The sequence below is a fragment of the Anopheles marshallii genome, chromosome 2, assembly GCF_943734725.1.
Source record: "Anopheles marshallii chromosome 2, idAnoMarsDA_429_01, whole genome shotgun sequence".
In the NCBI taxonomy this organism is placed as follows: domain Eukaryota; kingdom Metazoa; phylum Arthropoda; class Insecta; order Diptera; family Culicidae; genus Anopheles; species Anopheles marshallii.
Window position 1 is genome coordinate 46,755,516 of NC_071326.1, and position 19,371 is coordinate 46,774,886.

Below are 19,371 nucleotides of genomic sequence, written 5' to 3' on the forward strand. Positions count from 1 at the left end.
TTATACATAAAGAAAAAGATTATTTATACACACATGTAACACGCGAAAATGAAGATGTACCCGACATCAATATCCATAGGTATCAGATAACAGTATTGATAATTTTTACTTAATTTTGGAAAGAACGAACTTATCTGTGGCCTGTACCGTCCTTTTTAATAGAGAAAACGTTAAGAACAATCCGCATACGTGATTCGTTTTTAAAGCTCAATTTTATTTACTATTCTCCTTTTCAACATACACATTTCGACGAGGCATTGTGTAGATGCATGCGATTTTAAGATGCATATCTAGATTAGAGCATTTGATAGCGAAACAAACAAGTAGGATGTTCTGGTTGCTTCTGCCCTTGCACTCATCTGCACACTATTTCAAGGCGTTTAATTTACTTCGTAAACGGATAACGCCACCGAAAATGCGTGTAACACCACGTCTAGTAAATTTTACTTCATTACTGTAAGTGCCTCACTTCAACTTCGAAAACAGGGTCTTTGAAACGCAGTGATCCAATTCATGCAGGTAATCGAACAGCTCTTCGACGCAGGTCTCCGCCGTTTGGGAACGGCCACCGACACGTTCATTGCATGCCTGGTATTTTTCCCACAGTTGAACATTGTGTCCATGTTGAGCGCACTTTTCCTGCAAAGAACAATAACACACACGGTGTAAGTTTGAGGGAGCGATAGGGACACATTCATACGCCGTGAGATGCTGTAATTGGAAGTATGGTGTTGGTTTGAATTCTACTTTACACATACCCGCAATACCGTCTGTGGATCAACAATATCTTCCTCTTCCTGGGCCTTTACCGTTGGGAAAAAGGATGAGAACCATTTCCTAGCAGCCATCGTGTCGGTCTTTCGATCGCCTTCGATATCACCGAGCAAGTCTACGAATATGACGAATAAAACACATATTTACTTGATAACGTTACGCTAATCATTAAGCACAGAATGCACTTGAAACGTGCAGCAATAGACACATATTGCTATTCGTTTAGTTTAGTAGCTAAAATATTGTATTTACCAAAAATTGCACAGGAAAGCTGCAACCAGACGATGATATAACTTTTGACAAACTCTTTTCTGACTTTTGGTCCAACTTGGAACAAGAAGAAGTGAGACAGAGGCGAAAGAAGAAGCAGCCTGACGTTTTACGCCATTTTTTCCAGCAGTATTTTCGGAAGCAGCATGAATTCGAGCAGGGTGTTTTGAAGAGAGATCTTGCATTCATTTAATTTTATACCTGTAGATCGAGCATTGCTGCAATTATTTAGTTTTTATTATTAAATTTTACATTGTTTCAAATTACAACTTCAATTACACAATTATCCATGTCAACAAATGTCATTTCGCAAGCTGTCCTATATCTTGGTGGCCGACCAATGTGCATGGCTAGCTGAAAAGAATCCCTGACGTACGTGAAGCGACTCTGTAAATATTTCCAACTTTAAGTCGATTTTGTAGTTCATGTTCGTGTAAAAAATCATCGTTCCCATCGGCGGAGTAGCCTTCAGTAAGTGCCCACAAGGATCAAAATGTAAGCAAGTAGCGAAGGATAAAGTATACGCTAATGTTTTGTTTCATTGCAGTTCTGGGAACTGGTTGTTTTGATATGGAGCATGTTTGTACGATGCTGAAACTTGAATCCGTATTTACGGTACTGCTGCGACTATTGAAGGTTTAATGCACTGCGAGCAAAGGCAACATTAGCTGCGGTACGAATTCCAACTAGCTGGGAGGTAAAATGAGCCAACCCAACAGTAATTCTGTGAGCTGGCCTGGGCTGGCAGAACAGTTTCCGTTTTGACACTTCGTCCCTTGTTAGGTGCTGATAGTTTTGTGAGGTTAGGAGGCAGGTGGTTTACTCTTGAATGTTATGCGCGCGTTCCATGCTCAAAACGATAAACAATTTGTTTTGCCTTCAACGATGTCGGGTTTTAAGTTGTATAATGTGGTTTTACTTTCTTTTTAGCGATGAACGGAACGGTAGAAAATAATACCATGGCAAATACTCCGCCTATGCCAGGTGCATCGGCTGCAGGCAACATGATGGCACAGCAAAAAGCAGCTCGCAACTTCAAGCTGCTGGTTGATCCATTTCTGCACAGGGGCACTCAAAAGATTTATCGTTACGATGGTGTTGTGCCGGGAGACCCTACCCATCCGCCGGTTATTCCACGAGATCCACGGAACCCACTAGCCCGTATTCGGTCCCGTGTAGAACCACTGGACATTCCTGTTCCGAGGTTTGTTGAGCGAAACGATCATTCTATGGCAATTATACAGATATTAAACGTTTTGATTACTACGATAGGTTTAAAATAGATCAGCACTACGTCGGAGAACCACCAGCAGTTGAAATCACCATAACGAATCTGAACGACAACATCGATAAGCCATTTCTATCGGACATGCTGGCGAAATGCGGAACGTTTACCGAGCTGTACATATATTATCATCCCGTATCGAACAAACACCTCGGCCTGGCGCGTATTGTGTTCGAGCAGGTTCGCTCTGCACTAATGTGTGTGGACAAGTTAAACGGTACATCCGTAATGGGCAAAGTGCTGAACGTATTCAAAGACCCATTCGGCGAGCAGTGCAAACGGTTGCTGGAGGAAAAAACCTCCGAAAAGAAACCAGCACAGTCGCAGCCTCCTCTTCCACCGTTACCTCCTGCTGGTTCCAATCACCATTCCCTTCCCAACTCGTCCGCGTGTGATCCTCTTGGGCTGAAATCGGCAATGAATTCGAGACCGACCTATCGTAAAGCCCCGCCCGAACCGGACCATGTGCCCGAACCATGGGAAAAGAAGGGCGTTTCTGCTCTTGGGGAAGATACGGAACTTTGGGATGCTGATGATTTTTCCGGCAGTGCGGGTAATAGTCAGGATTCGAATTACTATAGCAAGGAGAAAAGCACCAGTCGCAGCCAGTCGCAATATGGTGGCGAATGGGATGACGATGGGCGCAGCCGGGATGCGAAATACTACGACGATAAGGATCGTAAACATCACCATCATCATCACAAGAGTGATCGTGTACGAGATCGGGAACGCGATCGGGAAAAGGATCGTGATCGTGAACGCTATCGGGATCGGGATCGTGAACGGGAACGCGAACGTGATCGTGATCGAGATAGGGACCGTGATCGGGATCGTACACGCGACAGACATCGGGATCGTGACAGAACTCGAGAACGAGATCGGGATCGTACGCGTGATCGTGAATATCGTGACCGTGAGTGGGATCCAAAAAAGAGAAGTAAAAGCTATCGTGATTCGTGGTACAGTGAAGGAGACGGCTATCCCACGGGCAGTCGGTATGAGGCCGGATACGATTATTATTCTTCCTCGTACCCGGGAAACTCAGAGTACGGTATGTACGGTTACCCGGCGTCTGAAAGCAGCTACGGTACGTCTTCAGTTTCTGCAAAGTGGGCGCCGCCGCAACCACCGCCTCCGCCACCGCCGCCACCACCAGAGGAAAATTGGGACAGTACTTCCAAACCGCCTGCGCCACCACCGCCCCCGGGTAACAAAAACAGTACCAGCAGCAGCGGCAGTACTGCTAGCAAAACGATCATGGACGATGGCGAGATGTGGGACATTGAAGCCGTTCCATCGGCCACCGGGTCTAAGCCAGCGCCACCAGTTCCAACGGCGTCACCAACACCACCACCGGAACCTAAAACATCAAAAGTACCAGGTGCAAATGACGAAGACAGTGGGAGCACACTCGATTTGGACACACGGATAGCACTGCTGTTCAAAGAGAAAACTTTTGGTGGGAGCTTTTTGCAGCTAAGTGACGATGAGGAGGATGATCGCAAACCCGAGATCAGTGGTGTTGCTGCACAGGAGACCGCAATCGTTGACACTAGTCACTTGAAGGAAGAACCGATGGATAGTGAGGATGTGCCGATTACCCGTCGCCCTCCAAGCCCTCCCCCGCCCGTTGAATCTGCGCAACCTCCACCGCCAATGCTTCCACCCGATGAGGAATCGAATGAACTGAAGCCTCCGAAACGGGAACCGAAAATCGAATGCCTAAAAGAGGAAGGAGCGAGCGACATTTCTTCGAGCGACGACGAGATCCTGGCAAATGATGACGAAATTCTTGCCGTTTCGCCACAGGATGAGAAGAAGCGGCTAGCGACGGAGAAGCCTCCTTTGCCGGGGTCGGATGATTCAAAGCTCGGTTTGAAATCAGCAGCACCTCCATTACCCAGTGAGCCTGCCCCGGAAGTTCCTCCACCGCCGGAACCCACCGAAGGGGGTAGTTTTTCCTTTCTGTATCCAACCAACAGTTACTACAACTATGCTGCCCAGCAGCCCTCATCTGCCGGTTCTGTCTACTACCATGGCTATCCTACTGGGTTCCCCGGAGCACCTCTGTTTAACACGTACGGCATGCCAGCATCTACCGGGATGTACTATTCATCGGGCAAGCAACCAGGTACTCATGGACCCGACGATGGGCATAATGCTTTTATCGATGCTGGTGGAGCAACGAACCTCAAGGATCGAGCGCGCGGTAGTAAACGAAACCGGTATGAGGTGGCAATCGATTCCGTTGTGGAACGTGTAGTGGCAGAGCTCAAGCAGATCCTAAAGAAAGATTTCAACAAAAAAATGATTGAAAACACCGCGTTCAAAAAGTACGAAGCGTGGTGGGATGAAGAGGAGCGTAAAAACAAGGGCGACAACAAACGAACGTCGCACGGAACGGAAATGTCCAGCTTAACGGGTACCGGCGTACTTGGTGGGGCTGGAACTGCAGCGTTGAAAATAGAGAAACCGCCTGACATTAATCATTTGCTGAGCCAAACGTACGACAATCTGGACAGCAACGGGGGCAGTTTTGTGGGGCTTGGATTGCGCGCCACCATACCCAAAATGCCCAGCTTCAGGCGTATACGCAAACAACCGAGCCCTGTGCCCCAGGACGAAGATTCGCGCAAGAGCGATCAGGACGATATGGTACGAGGATCGGATTCGGAGAAAGAAACATCGAGCGGAACTACAGCAGGACCGTCCAACGCTACCGGAGGTTCATCATCCTCCGGTAAAGGAGCCGATGCCGGAGAATCTTCACCATCCACAGAGACCGGCGGCCGGTCGAGAGCAAGAGCGGATGGCAGTGAAATAGCAGGTCCTTCCCGCTCGGCCGAGAAGCGAATGCCTAGCGTGTCATCATTTACCTCCAGCAGCGAAGAAGAAGACTCCAGTGCGACCGATTCGGACGATAGTCTTGAATCGGGCTCATTGTCGGACGTGGACACGACGGCCACCGCCGGATACGGTGCGAAGCGGGCACGTGAACGGCGTGACAGAGAAAATCGTATCTACTCCGACTCCGACAGTGACACCGTCGATACGCATCCGATTAAACAGCGTGCCGGAAACAGTTTTGGCTCGCGACGGTTGAAGGATGGTGGCAAGGTGGTGGGCAAAATATATTCCGATTCGGATTCGGACGATGTGCGTGTTCCGTTGCGCAAGGAGGTGCTTCCGGCAGTATCCACCGAGCGAAGGCGCAGTCACAGCCGAAGTCGCAGCCCACAGTACGGAGGGCTTCCGGGCGTTAAAACATTGGCTCAAAAAACTAAACCATCCGCTGAAAGACCACCCGTCGATTCTTCGCTACTGCCAAAGCTTTCGTTGCAGGAACTGCACGAAGATTTATCGCCTAGTTCCGGCGATGAGATGTTGCTGATGGAGGATGATGAGCAGCCGCCGCGAACGCCCGGCCGTGAATCTCCAACCAAAGCGAAAAATGTCACAAACAGTAGCGGCACAATCGACAACAGCGACAGCAATCAGCAGAACCACCAAAAATCTTCATCGTTCGGTATGCTGGATCGGATCTACAGTGATTCGGATGAGGAGCGCGAGTATCAAGAAAAGAGACGTCGTAAAGCGGAATGCCTACAGCAGATTGATAAGGAGTGTGCGGAAGAGCTGGAGCGGATGGCTAAGGAAAAGGTTGCCAGGAAGCCGGCGACCGAAAGGGATAAAGGATTGGTGCCGGTTCCAAAATCGTTGGCATTGCTGGATCATAAGAAAGCAACTATGTTGTCGTTTACAAGCGGTAAACCGTCTAGTCTGGAGGAACCTTTGACACCGAATCTTTCGCAACCGCCTCCTACACCAGGGGCGGGCCTGAGCGAACTGCGAAAGAATCCACTGAGTTCACTATTTGCCAGCAGTGATAGTAATGGTGGTAGTGGAGGTGTTGCGGATACTGACTCTTCAGCCCGTGAAGATCATCCGAAAAGGGAGCAGGCGTCGCCATCGACCAGTGCGAAGAAAAGAAAGAGTGGTACGGCCGGTGGTAAAGGAACGCTTGCGGGTAAATCACCCAAAGGCACCTCCCGCAAGGGACCTATCAAGGAAGATCTTAATGGGTCGGAGCACGCTAATACTCTACCATCGTCGAGCGGACCGGCTGTACCGAGTGATTCGGTACGTTCGGATGACTTCTTCATGGCGGGCAGCGATGAGAACGTTCGACGAGCGGCCAAAGCATCGCCGGCCTCATCCGACGGTGGTTCCAGCCAGGCCAGTCAGGTCGCACTCGATCATTGCTACTCGTTACCTCCGTCCGCGTCACCATCCTCATCCTCACCGCAGCAACAGTCCGATTCCTCGACGGCCAACACACAGACAAACAAATATGCACCTTCGTCCAAAAACGTGCTTGCCCACGACCATGGCTATACGCACAGTAACGACGGCGTACAGCCAGCTGCAACCGATCTTGCTACGCTGCCGTTAGTTTCCGATGCGACGAGTAATGTCAGCATTGCCACCGATCCTTCGGTTGCTCCGATCGCTGGTCGGAATCCGGGTGGCAGTGATACCATTGTGATGAAACCACCGGTCCAAACCAAACCAAGGATTGATCGTAAGCGACCAGATAGGCAATCGCTTTCGTTCACGGAATTCGATCCGACAGCGGAAGGCATCCAGCTGGAACGTTTTGTCCCGGTGCCGAAATATCGACCGCGCGAGCTGGCCAACGAAATGGGTCTGCTGTTCGACTTCCTGACGCGTGGCATCGACACCGAGGATATTCGGTACATTCGGCAGAGCTACGAGCTGTTGCTGATGGACGATGCAAGCAGTTACTGGTTGAACGCGACGCACTGGGTTGACCACTGTGCTACGGATCGTAGTTTCGAGCCGGCACTGTTGGTGCCACCGCCAACGAAACGACGCAAGAAGGACAAAGCGGGTGGCAGCGGTAGCTCGCTTGCCGACATAAAGCTACACCGGACGGGCAGTGCCAGGACGGAAGGGTACTACAAGATTGATCCGCGCGAAAAGGCAAAGTACAAGTACCACCACCTCAAGGGTACGGCCGCGGCGAACCATCTGAGCAACCTGGAACTGGCAAAGGCGGTCACGAAGATGCAAGGTATATCGCGGGAGGCTCGTTCGAATCAGCGCCGGTTATTGAATGCGTTCGGCGCAAGTACAGAGTCAGAGTTGTTGAAGTTCAATCAGCTCAAGTTCCGCAAAAAGCAGCTCAAGTTTGCCAAATCGGCCATTCACGACTGGGGCCTGTTTGCGATGGAACCGATCGCGGCCGACGAGATGGTGATCGAGTACGTCGGACAGATGGTACGCCCATCGGTGGCCGATCTACGCGAAACGAAATACGAAGCGATCGGTATCGGAAGTTCGTACTTGTTCCGGATCGACATGGAAACGATCATCGATGCGACCAAGTGTGGTAATTTGGCGCGATTTATTAACCATAGTTGCAACGTAAGTGTGAAACGCGACCGTATTTTAACACTGAACTAATAGTTAAACCCTGCTTTTGTGCTTTTTCTTCCCCCCATACTTCTTTAGCCAAATTGCTACGCAAAAGTGATTACGATCGAGTCGGAAAAGAAGATAGTAATCTACTCAAAGCAACCGATCGGTGTCAATGAGGAAATTACGTACGATTACAAATTCCCGCTGGAGGACGAAAAGATCCCATGCTTGTGCGGTGCACCCGGTTGCCGTGGTACTCTCAACTAAATGCTTAGATCCCTTGGATACCCGCATACCGGGGCAACGGAATGACAGCGTGACACAGCGTGACAAGCCCCCAGGGCAAAATCATTATGCGCTTTGTACATTTCTTCTATCTGTATATATCTATTTTCATTAGACGAAAATGCTCATCTGAACATGCAGGTACCGGGTCGGTGCGATTCTGATACACAACTCACTCGGCAAAACGAAACACGTACAGTTTTGTTCTTTTTGCGCTTGCTATTGGAAACCTATGCTTATATACAGTAGCTGATAAGGGAAGAGCAATAGCGAACAGTGCGACCATTAAGTTAATGTCATTGTTGTGTCCCTTTTTTCTTTCCAACCGTAGGGCCTTTACATTTATCTTCTATTTTTTATATGTATTCGATTCCCTTTGCTAACTTTTTTGGGGAATCTCAAAAGGTGTTAATAAGATGAGTTAGTGTAAAACTTGTGTTGTGGTAATTAAAAAGTTACGAAGAAACTATGCAAACTAACAGGAGATTTAATCTTGATCATACTAGCTTAGGAAATAAAGCGTACGATTAGTAAAATATTATTAAAAATACAACTGATGAACAAAAAACACACACACACATCCATACGACGAAAGCCATCTAACGAATTGTAGTTAATTATTGGGTGGGAAGTATTTTTTAAGATTTTTGAGAACTTTCATGGATGGCAATGGAAGCTAGTACGTCCTCGTATGTAAATCAATGATACTTTATTTGTTTGCTTAATACGCTACAGGGGGTATATGGGATTTTAAAGACACACACATAAAAGGTGTTCAAATATCGTTTTCCCAATCGTTTGGTTGCGGCTGTTTGATTGAGAGTGTTACACATCGTACGAGGGCCTTCCCTTTGCCCACTTAGCGCCGCATTTTGATTGAACCGCATCACACATCGCAATGATGAAGTGCTTTGCCACCTCGTATGGGAAATTGTGATCATCCTTGCATTATTAACTATCACCAACCTATAGTACCGCTGCCAGTACTCGCTGCCAAGGCTATTTCATGACGAATACTGCATGTCCAGTTGGGACTGCGCTATATCACTGAGCGCGGCTTGAATTTTCTCCAGCAACAGCTCGCCCTTCCGTACGATTTCTTCCAGCTTTTCGGCCGATTCTTTGTTTTCGGCTTCGAGTCGTTGGAGCGATTGGACCTGCAGCTCGATCGAACTTTCCTCGCTGGGCAGAGATTCGATAAGGGTGTCGATGTCTTTGGCGCATCGGGAGATCAGAGTGGAGAATAGCTGCGGGTAGTCTTCCTGTTGCTGCTGCACTTGTTGCTGAGGCGTTTGGGACCCGGTACGCTCAAAACCGGCAAACTTGCTCGGAATCGAGCACTGCTGTAGGATACCGATGCTATTACAAAAGTGTTCCGCTTGCTGGTGAGAGATAAGGGGTTATATTAGCAGTGATATCATTCCCCCGCTCTAGTGCTTTTCTTCTAATCACGCTTACTTGATTCACCGTGTCCTGTAGCTGAGTTAGTCGGTCAGCCATCGCTTCGAAGACTATTGAATAATCCAGCTTTCCGACAATTTTGCAGAAAAGAAAAGGGGGAAAAGAAAAAAAACCAAAGAAGGCACACAAACTAACGCTAACGAGCAAAATCACAGCCCGGGTAAGGTTAGATCAGATGCTTCGGGATGAAAATAAGGGATCCTCCCGTACCAGACAACTGAAAACGGAATGACGATGAAAGCTCCCGCAAGGAATGAGGCCGTGTTGGCGAAGAATGTACACTGCGACCTAGCAACTACCCCCTGGCACACAGCTTTGTCGCTTATTCCGGAATCGGGAACGGGAATTTGCTGCTGTTTTGTGCCACACTCAGGCGCACCGAACAGGCATAGCTTTGTTGGCCTCAGCCTCCGCGACGGTGCTAATGTGGCTAGTTCCCGACAGTCGGTGACGTGCGGCTTCTCCGGAGGTCTGCCGGGAAATAGGGTGCGTGTAATCCGTTGACCGGATTAGTAGATTTTCGTGACTTTTTCCGATAAAAACAATAAAGTACAACCAATTCGGTACAAGCAGCGTTTGTTTAGTTGGTTGTTTTTTTTTTGTTACCGCGTGACAGCTACGAGCTGTCAATTTTTCTAAATTCGAAATTCTATGTGGCTATTCGAATGCATCATAAATTGTAATTAAATTTGTTAAGTTTGTTCTGTTGCAAATACCCATTTGAGTACGTTGAAAAACAAATGATCAAAGAAGAGCTTAAAAACAATACCAAGTAATTCAAATCCTTTCGCAAACTTTATGTATATATCGACCTTGGTTGGGATCATTCAAATTCGTATGGCTTTCGAGCAGCTTATCGAGCAGACTGCTCGATGTGCGGAGCGTTCAAAATTTAACCGACATTGCGCTTCCTTCACTTGTCAAAAACGTTGAAAAACAAATTTAGCAAGCAAACGGACTTGCAGCGTTCGGCGAAAAGTATCGTGGTGTTAAATAGACAGAAAGGCTAGCGCACGACACGTAATTCCGTGATAACACGATAACGACCACAAACGCTGTGTTAAATTTCTACCAGAATATCAAAAGAGAACGTACTAACGAGTTGCGGCTGATGTTGGGTATGGATTCCAAAATTCCGAAACCTGCGTTCCTGAGAAAACCTACCGGGCCGTTAAGTTTGCCCGGTAATGCTCGTCTACCGTTAAGCAGAGATTTGCTCAATCTTCCGTCAGCAAATGCCACTATGTTGGCTAAAGTGCGTGTTGCTTCACCAGATCATAAGAGCACTGGTGGATTGGTAAACCGTACGAAACTACGCCGCAGCCGATCGGCGGCCGAGCTAAACAGAACGGATTTTCATCGTCCGAAGTATCTGTCTAACCTGGCATCGATATCGTCAAGACCAGCAAATATAAACGCCACTACGGTGGCAATGATGGCAACTAGTGATCTGGTCAAACCGCTAACCGATACCAATGGTGCAAGAACGCATCTTCGCAGGAGTCGTTCCGCCTGCGATATTGCAATGAAATCGAACATGTCTTCTGCTTCATCGACAAATTCATCATCAGTTAGCGGGGTGTCATCCTTAGCCGGATACAAGCGCCAACCGCCGACCACTGGCTTCAACTGCCGTAATGTTGTACCAGCTAAGCTGCCAAAAATGACTACAATTCCACCGAGAATGGCGACAACAGGATCTACTAGCATGTTTACCAAATCCTCATCACAGAAGCCAACTATTATCTCTACGACTACATCAAAGAAGGCGGTCCCGCCAATGAAAAGCACTCTAGGCGTGAAGACGACAGGCAGTAGCGGTGGTGCTTTGAGCGTTAAAAGGACCGGAGTGGATGCACCAAAATCGAACGGGGTAGGTACGAAGACGACCGGTAAAACGATGAACAAACGCATTCCGCCGTACGATTATAAAGCACGGTTTGCGAATTTAACCGAAAAGCACAAAGCACTTGTCGAGAAGCATGAAAAACTGCAGGAGGAACACGCCAGCCGGGAAGCGTTGCAGGAGTTGTACGACGACTGCACTAGAGAACTTGGCAATCTGAAAAACGAACATGCGCTGCTACAGACGGATCTGCGGAAGATAAGCTTGGAGAGCGAAGAACTGAAGCAACACAATCTAACGCTATCCACTGCTCTTCAACAAACAGAAGCGGAACTAAGCAAATATAAGGAAAAATTTACCGTTGCTGATCGGGAAAATGTTGAGCTCCGAAAGCAAGTCAAAGAGCTCGAGGAGCGGTCAGCATTCTTGGAGGAAGAAAATCTTACGTTACAGGACGCAAACGAACGCAACGCGGAACTGCTGTTTCATGCAAACATCGAGCGTAAAGAGCTGCACAACATGGTTATGGACCTACGGGGCAACATACGCGTATTTTGTCGTGTGCGGCCACCATTGCCTTCGGAAGCGAACAGAATCGAGTGTGGTTGGAAGTATCTGGACGAACAGTCGATCGAACTGTATGCCATGGACGGTACTAACAAGCGGATGGACTTCAGTTTCGATCACGTGTTCCATCCCCGGACTACGCAGCAGGACATATTCGATAACGTGTCGCCCCTGATACAGTCCGCTTTGGATGGATACAACGTTTGCATTTTTGCGTATGGTCAAACGGGAAGCGGCAAAACATTCACGATGGATGGTGTACCGGAGAGCTTGGGCGTTATTCCTCGCACAGTCGATTTGATTTTCAACGCGGTTAATGATTACAAACGCTTTGGATGGGAATATGAGGTACAGTTTGCGATTTGGTTTCTTTTCTTTATTTCAGTTCATTATGTTGCATAAACAGAACTTAAAAATCGGCTTTTCTTAAACGTTTTTTTTTCCTCCTTTAGATCCGTGTCACATTCCTTGAGATTTATAACGAAATATTGTACGATCTGCTGGACACCTCTGGTACAACGAAAGATCTGGAGATACGAATGGCTAATGCGAAAAACAAAACAGAAGTTTACGTTTCGAACATAATCGAAGAGACAGTAGAATCGCCCGGACGATTGCATCAACTGATGAATATCGCAAAGATGAATCGCGCCACGGCAGCAACCGCCGGTAATGAGCGTTCCTCGCGGTCCCATGCAGTCACGAAAATAACCCTGATCGGTACGCACCAGGAAAAGTGTGAAACGTGCGTTGGTTCAGTAAATCTGGTCGACTTAGCCGGGTCCGAGAGTCCCAAGACAAGCACACGCATGGACGAGACGAAAAATATCAATCGATCGCTTAGCGAACTGAGCAACGTTATATTGGCCCTGGTGCAGAGGAACGAACACATCCCGTACCGCAACTCCAAGCTAACACACCTGTTGATGCCAAGCTTGGGCGGCAATTCGAAAACGCTGATGTTTGTCAACGTGGCACCGTTCCAGGACTGCTTTATGGAAACGGTCAAATCGCTTCGCTTTGCCTCGCAGGTCAACTCGTGCAAGATGCAGAAGGTGAAGAAAAATAAGGCCCTGAACGGTTCGTCGGTCATATAATGGCAAGTAAATTTTATGTGCTAATGAAATATGCTTTTCGGGATATTTTTCATTTCTATATTAACCTCCAAAATATATACCTTATACAAATCTATGGACACTATATGTATGGGGACACTAAAATGTAGGTTTATCAAAACAATCTTTTTGAACAGTACAATTTTCAATCATGGAAAATATGTCTAAGGGGATGAAAAATTTTACTCGTTCAGTTTATCTCTGTAATTTATAACACGATTTATAACAAAAAGTAACATGCTGCCGTTGAGCTTCGATGTTCGTCAACATTCATATTTAAGCAAAAATGCTTCACAGCGTACAATAAATTGATGTGTTTTTTTACTAGATTAGATCTTGCTTACCGGCTTTCCCTTTTCATTGTGGATAAGCTAAGTAGAAATATCACAAAATAAGGACCTTTCCCCAAAAACCTGCAGCACTAGATTGATGGAAAGCAATGTCAAGTGTAACGCAATACTAGAATTAATGTTATGCATAGCGTTAAGTAGGGCAACGTTAAACGATCCTGTCCTTCGGTGCGTTGACCATACTTGAATCACTACGTTGGCAAGCACCAAAAGTCCTACCACGAAAAGAGCTAATAAAGCACTTCCAAATAATATCCATACTGCGGGATCGGCTGAAGCGCGGATGTTATGTGCTCGAACGTAAGTCACGATTTGCGCCACATTAACCGACAATATAGTGGCGAGGATAAGAATGTAGGACACATCAAAGTATCTTCTTTGCTTTGGGTGTGCCTGTGAATATAACATAAAGATAGTTGCAGTAGATTAGTTATTAAATATTACACATGGTAACAGGTTAGTTGTACTACATGAACTCGGCCTACCATCGTGTACGAAACAGTTGTTCAAGATTCTACCCCGGAAGGATCGCAGCATCAGACGGAACAGTTCAAACTAGAATGTGGTTCGATCGGTGGTAATGCCTGATTCAAAAGCACTGTGCATTGAGCCTCCAAATCGTTGAAAATCTGCAACGTTAGGTTGATTGTAAAAATGATCACCATCAACACAAAACTGGCCCAGTAGCGTCGAGGCGAAGGTGCGTAACCTTCACCTTGCAGCATTCGCAGAACGAGCAAAGGGTACTGTGGGTATGAAACAGTTAGCGCACTCACGATTAGTAGTAACAGCTGCAGTAGGGAGAAACGGATACACTTACCACACACACGATAGAAATGGATATGAGCACGATGTTCAACCAGAATTTAAAGCCCAATTCCGCACCAACTTGCAGCAAGGACTCCAGCTGATGAATGTTGACCGTTAGGATCGTGATCAATCCGGCAATGTTGTGCACATCGATCGTGGGTGTACGGGCTTCGGTTATGCTATCGGTATCCTCACTTGGTTCTTGGTCCTCAATTCGTTCTCGATCTCTCACAGTTCTATGTCGTTCTTCTAGTGGAATCGATTCCATTCTGTCCTACCATAAAGAAATTACGGTGCGTTGCTCATAGGTCCCACAACAATTTTTCAACTCGATACACCGATCCTACCGTTTTAAATGCAGTTCACTAAATGCTGGTCCAACCTTCAACGGGCATAAACTGATTGCAACGAATCGATACTAGGCTAGACAGAATTTTTTGCAGTTCGTTTGCATTGGGGTATGATAAGACACACAAAGGTTTTGGGCGAAACCGAACGGGCAACGGATCTTATCAAAAATTGCACTCGTATTAGGTGAATGTCCGTTATCGGTGAGCGAATGTAGGTCAGGTTTTTCTTTCGTGTTGTACAGATAATGCATCCAACAGTGGAATACCCAGCCTAAGCTTAGCTTACCCAGCTAGACAACACGTTCACTTTCGCAAACGTCTAGACAAGTTGTGTCAAACTCATTTTAACTCACAGGCCAGTTTGTATGAATAAGTATGATAGATATCTTAGGCCGGGTTCCTTGTAACGATGATTTTGCATGCTTATTAAGGCGGGTCCAATTGATCGTACTACGTGGAACTGTGGTAGTACTATGCGGTAGTAGAACATTTTGATATTTTTTTGGGTCTCCATTCTCTCTACGCCATCTCTCTAGCTACGTCTCATCACTCTTGCTCAATTTGCACCTACTCCTCCTCTGTCCAAGTGGACGATCTAAAAGGACATTACGGGATGGCTCGTCCGGTGTCATTCTCATGACGAGACCAGCCCACCGGAGCCTGGCGAGCTTAATCCGCTGTACGACAGTAAGTTCGCCATACAGCTCGTCATTGCAGCGGCACCTCCATTGTCCTTCCACACATATGGGGCCAAAAATCCTTCTGATCATCTTCCTCTCAAACGCGGTTAAGAGGGTTACGTCAGTTTTGGATAAAGTCCATGTCTCAGAGGCGTATGTGAGTACTGGAACTTTATAGGTTCTATATAGTCCCAGCTTCGTTCGTCGCGACCGGTGTTTTGAGTGAAGAAGTTTCCTCAGTCTTTAGTATGACCGGTTGGCAGCCAGCACCCTAGAGCATTTTTCAACATCAATGCTATTGCCGGCGCTGACGTTTGACCCAAGATAGGTGAAATTTTGGACAACTTCGAAAGAGCGCTCACGTATTTGTCACCCCTGCGTAAGTTAGGATGTGTTAGAAGGGTCGCTGGTGGTGCCATCATCATCTTGGCTTTTGCCTCGTTGTCTCCCCTGCTCAATCCTTTGGTAAGCATCAGCTATGTAGGAGAGCCGTAAACAAATGATGTCTATGTCATCAGCGTATGCCAGGATCTGGATTGAGTTATAGAAGATGCCCCTCAAAGTTTCCACCTCCGATTCGGGGATGGCCCTCCCTAGCGCTAGGTTGAGGAATAGACAAGCTAGCCCATCTCCTTGGCGCGGACCCTTTGGTGGTAGCAAAGTGCCCTGAGAGTTTTCCATCCACCATCACCTGGCATGCGTCGTTGGTCATTGTAATTCGTAAGTTTACCGTATTTATATATTTCACCCTAAGTTAGATCAGTGTTTGTTCAGTTAAGAATCGAAGACATTGCCGCCTTCATTTTGGGGGGTTTCTAAGTTATACTCCAATGGTTTTGGCACAGTAACCTGTTTGTTATTGTTAAGTGTTTAAAATTATCCTATCAAAAATGTTATATGGGTAAAGTCTAAAAAATTGAATAAATTCTTGAATGGACTAAACTATAATAACCGATCGCTAAGTACCACGATCGATTAATGCGCGTATAATTACAGTCTTTTCCCGAGTTACGCGAATAATGCGTGCCAGAAAAATTCGCGTAACTCGGATTCCCTTTATAATATCGTTTATAGTTAGTATTCAATGATCGAGTTCTTCTTTTCGTGTTACGAAGCACGTTAATTATTGATATTTTTACGTTTATTTCGACAACTAGAGTAAATTTTGACCAAAATTATTGTTTTAATATCCAAATTTAACGTATTTTTGGGAAATTTTCAAATTGACAAATACAAACTTCAAATCCACATACAAAATTACACGAATTGTCAAAATTTTGGGATTCGCGTATCTCGAATTCGCGTAACTCGCGAAAAGAATGTATATTTATTTTGAAATTCAAAGCGATCGCGAGTTATCCAAAACGGAATGCACCACAGGGTACATAAATTTACAAGATTAGGGAATTTTTCGGAATTTTTGTATGAAATGAAAATACTTTACCTGTACGTTGGAAATCACATGTTCAGTTCAGTTTGTTAGTTTTTGCAATGCTTTCTGACTAATGAGGAATAAAACAACCCATTAATGATTTTAAAATAGAAAAAAACGAATGATTTATTTTATTTGGATCAATATTAACACATGTCAGGCTCTGTAGAATCTAATATATGTATATATCATTTTCTTGCATCGATCGATTGTATATCTCTTTTATGTTTCGTTTTTCTCTTTTTTGTTTATTTAGTACTTAGCTAGAAATGGGAAGTTGGTTCTGCTCATAGGATCTACACGCGAGATTTTCCATTGTAAATTTATCCTGTTTTCTCCTGTCTCTTGCTGACTGGCATTAAGGGGGTCCCCCACATCTAAAAACAAACACAGGAATGAAGTCGTGTATTGTGCCAAATGTGTCGATGTTCAAATCAGTGCGTGAAAAGCGTTGGTTCGCCATATGACTAGGACTGCATCGCTTCAATCTTCCCGTCAAAATGCCTTGTTGCCTTGCATAAAACTGTCCCTCATGGGCGTTGCCTGCTTCAAAATACATTAAAACCCAAACCTAATCCCATCAATTCCTTTGCTGTGCTAATTTTGCTCATTGCCAGTTAAAACATTGGTTGAAAACAACTCAAAACAACTTAATTTTGTCTTTTGGAACACGTCTAAACTTGTGGAATCGCAAACCAACGTGATTGTCTGGTTACAACGCATAAGAAACGTGCATTTCGTACGCATGGATTGAGAACAGCTAATTGTACGCGTTGATGCCAGCCTTGGGTGTGGTTTGTTGGAATTAGCAAACTGCAGGACCGTGAGATGACCTGACGCAGAGACATCTACATGCCCCCGAAAGGACCGCTACTTAGGATATTGCTGTTTAGTTTTCATCATTAAACTGACGAGCTTAGAACAATTCGCTTAACTACTAGCAAAATTTGAGTAAAGTGGTAAAATAGACTTTGTTTTTGCAAAGTGTGTGCGCTTGAGTTGTGCAAATACGTATTAGATAGTGCGGAATATAAAAGTGTGCCGATATAGCTTCCGTTACATGTTAGCCGGTTAGTAATGGTAGAAACGTTCAAATGTTCTCAAAGCGTTTATCGAATTTCAACTAGCTTAAAATTTTGCACGTGGCGTTACGTTAGCCTAGTAACGGGATAAGAGTGTGTTTATCAATGTGTGCTCATGACTATTGTTATGACACTTTGCTTTTGGCATTTATGCTTTTCACCACGGAATCGGTTTTGAAATAGGAAAAGATTTATATAAAAGTTTAGGAGTTTTTTTTACTGCTTTATCCTTTCTGAAGAAAGATCTGCCGCTAACGTGTTTTGCCGTTACATTATGTGCGTTATATCATGTTCAGCACATGTTTTGTGTGTGCGTATGTATGTGGATGTTGTTACTCTGCATTGCTGCATGCTTTTATCACCAGTTGGTTGTACCGATCTGCCTTCTACCCATGAGCTTCGAGTTCGACGAATCAAGTTTAATATCGACTTATTCATCCACCGTTATGCATTTGTCGTACCACTCTGTCTGTCTGTCTGTGCGTGCACGCATGCTACACTTGCTGCAACTCGTAGCCGTTTCAATGATATGCTTCAATAGGTAGGTTATTAAAAGAGCAATATAAAATTTCGTCCATGCAACAGGTTCCTTAAATTTTGCCCTACCCTTTGGCGGTTTGGATATTTAACGGTTTGTTTTTTAAATATTATTTATCATTAACAATGTTGCCTAAACACAGGACCAAAACCAAAACAGTAAAACAACTAAACTACCATCTCAGACCATCTGGTGAGGGTTTCCGAAGTGTTCGTCAAACAATTGCTATAAATTTTCTGTTCTATGTACAAATAAACTGCAAACCATCGCTGTGCGCCCCGGGTCGCGGGGGTACGCCAAAATTGTACCGAACAATTATCCAAACGCTTCTTCAGTTGTTTGTGTTTCTTTTCACATACTTCCCTCCTTGCGAAAGGTACACTGACTCTAGTTTACAAATGCAATGCAATAACAGTTGAATAGCATTGAATTTCGTGCTAATGCTTGAGGCGCCGTGTAAGACTGTGGATGTAACTATAAAAAATGGTTCCCGTTTTTTTTTTTTTATTTGCTGCCTTACGCACGACTGCAGCGTACACTAACGCTGTAATGTAAGCGTTCCGTAATAGAACAAAGCGCCAAACAGGTTCTCGTTGTATTGTGATCACTTTCGGGGTCAAAACATGGGCCGTGGCAGACCACATGGGATTGATTATTGCGTAGCCTTTAGGTACATACATACGAAAAGGAGAACATGCACTAGTGTGCAGCTGTGCGAATGGATCAAAGTGACGGAGACCGAAACGTGTCTCCTGTGTGATTGCATCTTGGAATGGCGGATACAAACACAACCTACGTAAATGTATTGATAGAGTAGGAAAAGTGTAACCATCGTGTAGTAAATAAGTAATTGGAATCTACTTTTAGCATGACTTAAATTGTTCACCATCCTTACCTTATTACGCTCGAACACTCTAGTGCTAATAGTGTATTGCTCTGGACACTTCAGTCACTGCACGTTGCCCGAACCCTGCAGCAGGGTGTTGCGAGCCCCTGCCCGTGCACTGATCGTCGCGCTTCAACCCGACATTGAATGCAAACAAAAAAATAATAAACTTTAACGCTAAAACCCGTTTCTTTGGAG

The 19,371-nt window shown here is 45.6% G+C and overlaps 5 protein-coding genes across 5 annotated transcripts; 2 read left to right on the top strand and 3 right to left on the bottom strand.

Annotated features, from left to right (window-relative positions):
* Positions 1 to 428: 428 nt before the first annotated feature.
* Positions 429 to 857, bottom strand: LOC128719309 (cytochrome b-c1 complex subunit 6, mitochondrial). Its single transcript, XM_053812933.1, has 2 exons — positions 759 to 857; positions 429 to 639 (listed from the first exon to the last, which is right to left on the bottom strand). Exons 1-2 carry the CDS (start codon positions 846 to 848, stop codon positions 466 to 468), a joined length of 264 nt encoding a protein of 87 aa, XP_053668908.1. The 5' UTR covers positions 849 to 857; the 3' UTR covers positions 429 to 465.
* Positions 858 to 1,976: 1,119 nt separating this feature from the next.
* Positions 1,977 to 8,038, top strand: LOC128719290 (histone-lysine N-methyltransferase SETD1). The gene is made up of 3 exons (XM_053812915.1): positions 1,977 to 2,248; positions 2,317 to 7,777; positions 7,865 to 8,038. The coding sequence occupies exons 1-3, from the start codon at positions 1,977 to 1,979 to the stop codon at positions 8,036 to 8,038; spliced, it is 5,907 nt and encodes a 1,968-aa protein (XP_053668890.1).
* Positions 8,039 to 9,060: 1,022 nt separating this feature from the next.
* On the bottom strand, positions 9,061 to 9,657 carry LOC128706942 (mediator of RNA polymerase II transcription subunit 21). Its single transcript, XM_053801886.1, has 2 exons — positions 9,515 to 9,657; positions 9,061 to 9,438 (listed from the first exon to the last, which is right to left on the bottom strand). Exons 1-2 carry the CDS (start codon positions 9,554 to 9,556, stop codon positions 9,061 to 9,063), a joined length of 420 nt encoding a protein of 139 aa, XP_053657861.1. The 5' UTR covers positions 9,557 to 9,657.
* Positions 9,658 to 10,628: 971 nt separating this feature from the next.
* On the top strand, positions 10,629 to 13,027 carry LOC128719811 (protein claret segregational). The gene is made up of 2 exons (XM_053813448.1): positions 10,629 to 12,278; positions 12,383 to 13,027. The coding sequence occupies exons 1-2, from the start codon at positions 10,629 to 10,631 to the stop codon at positions 13,025 to 13,027; spliced, it is 2,295 nt and encodes a 764-aa protein (XP_053669423.1).
* Positions 13,028 to 13,931: 904 nt separating this feature from the next.
* Positions 13,932 to 14,473, bottom strand: LOC128718050 (uncharacterized). Its single transcript, XM_053811724.1, has 2 exons — positions 14,216 to 14,473; positions 13,932 to 14,141 (listed from the first exon to the last, which is right to left on the bottom strand). Exons 1-2 carry the CDS (start codon positions 14,471 to 14,473, stop codon positions 13,932 to 13,934), a joined length of 468 nt encoding a protein of 155 aa, XP_053667699.1.
* Between the last annotated feature and the right edge of the window lie 4,898 nt (positions 14,474 to 19,371).

What these genes read in the sequence shown, in the direction of transcription:
- LOC128719309 (XM_053812933.1), bottom strand. Translation starts at nt 848, where the DNA reads ATGGCTGCTAGGAAATGGTTCTCATCCTTTTTCCCAACGGTAAAGGCC. An exon ending in ATCCACAGACGGTATTGCGG is followed by an intron (nt 640 to 758) that starts GTATGTGTAAAG and finishes TGTTCTTTGCAG; the next exon opens with GAAAAGTGCGCTCAACATGG.
- LOC128719290 (XM_053812915.1), top strand. Translation starts at nt 1,977, where the DNA reads ATGAACGGAACGGTAGAAAATAATACCATGGCAAATACTCCGCCTATG. An exon ending in CTGGACATTCCTGTTCCGAG is followed by an intron (nt 2,249 to 2,316) that starts GTTTGTTGAGCG and finishes TTACTACGATAG; the next exon opens with GTTTAAAATAGATCAGCACT. An exon ending in TTATTAACCATAGTTGCAAC is followed by an intron (nt 7,778 to 7,864) that starts GTAAGTGTGAAA and finishes ATACTTCTTTAG; the next exon opens with CCAAATTGCTACGCAAAAGT.
- LOC128706942 (XM_053801886.1), bottom strand. Translation starts at nt 9,556, where the DNA reads ATGGCTGACCGACTAACTCAGCTACAGGACACGGTGAATCAA. An exon ending in TACAGGACACGGTGAATCAA is followed by an intron (nt 9,439 to 9,514) that starts GTAAGCGTGATT and finishes ATCTCTCACCAG; the next exon opens with CAAGCGGAACACTTTTGTAA.
- LOC128719811 (XM_053813448.1), top strand. Translation starts at nt 10,629, where the DNA reads ATGTTGGGTATGGATTCCAAAATTCCGAAACCTGCGTTCCTGAGAAAA. An exon ending in GCTTTGGATGGGAATATGAG is followed by an intron (nt 12,279 to 12,382) that starts GTACAGTTTGCG and finishes TTCCTCCTTTAG; the next exon opens with ATCCGTGTCACATTCCTTGA.
- LOC128718050 (XM_053811724.1), bottom strand. Translation starts at nt 14,473, where the DNA reads ATGGAATCGATTCCACTAGAAGAACGACATAGAACTGTGAGAGATCGA. An exon ending in CCATTTCTATCGTGTGTGTG is followed by an intron (nt 14,142 to 14,215) that starts GTAAGTGTATCC and finishes TCATACCCACAG; the next exon opens with TACCCTTTGCTCGTTCTGCG.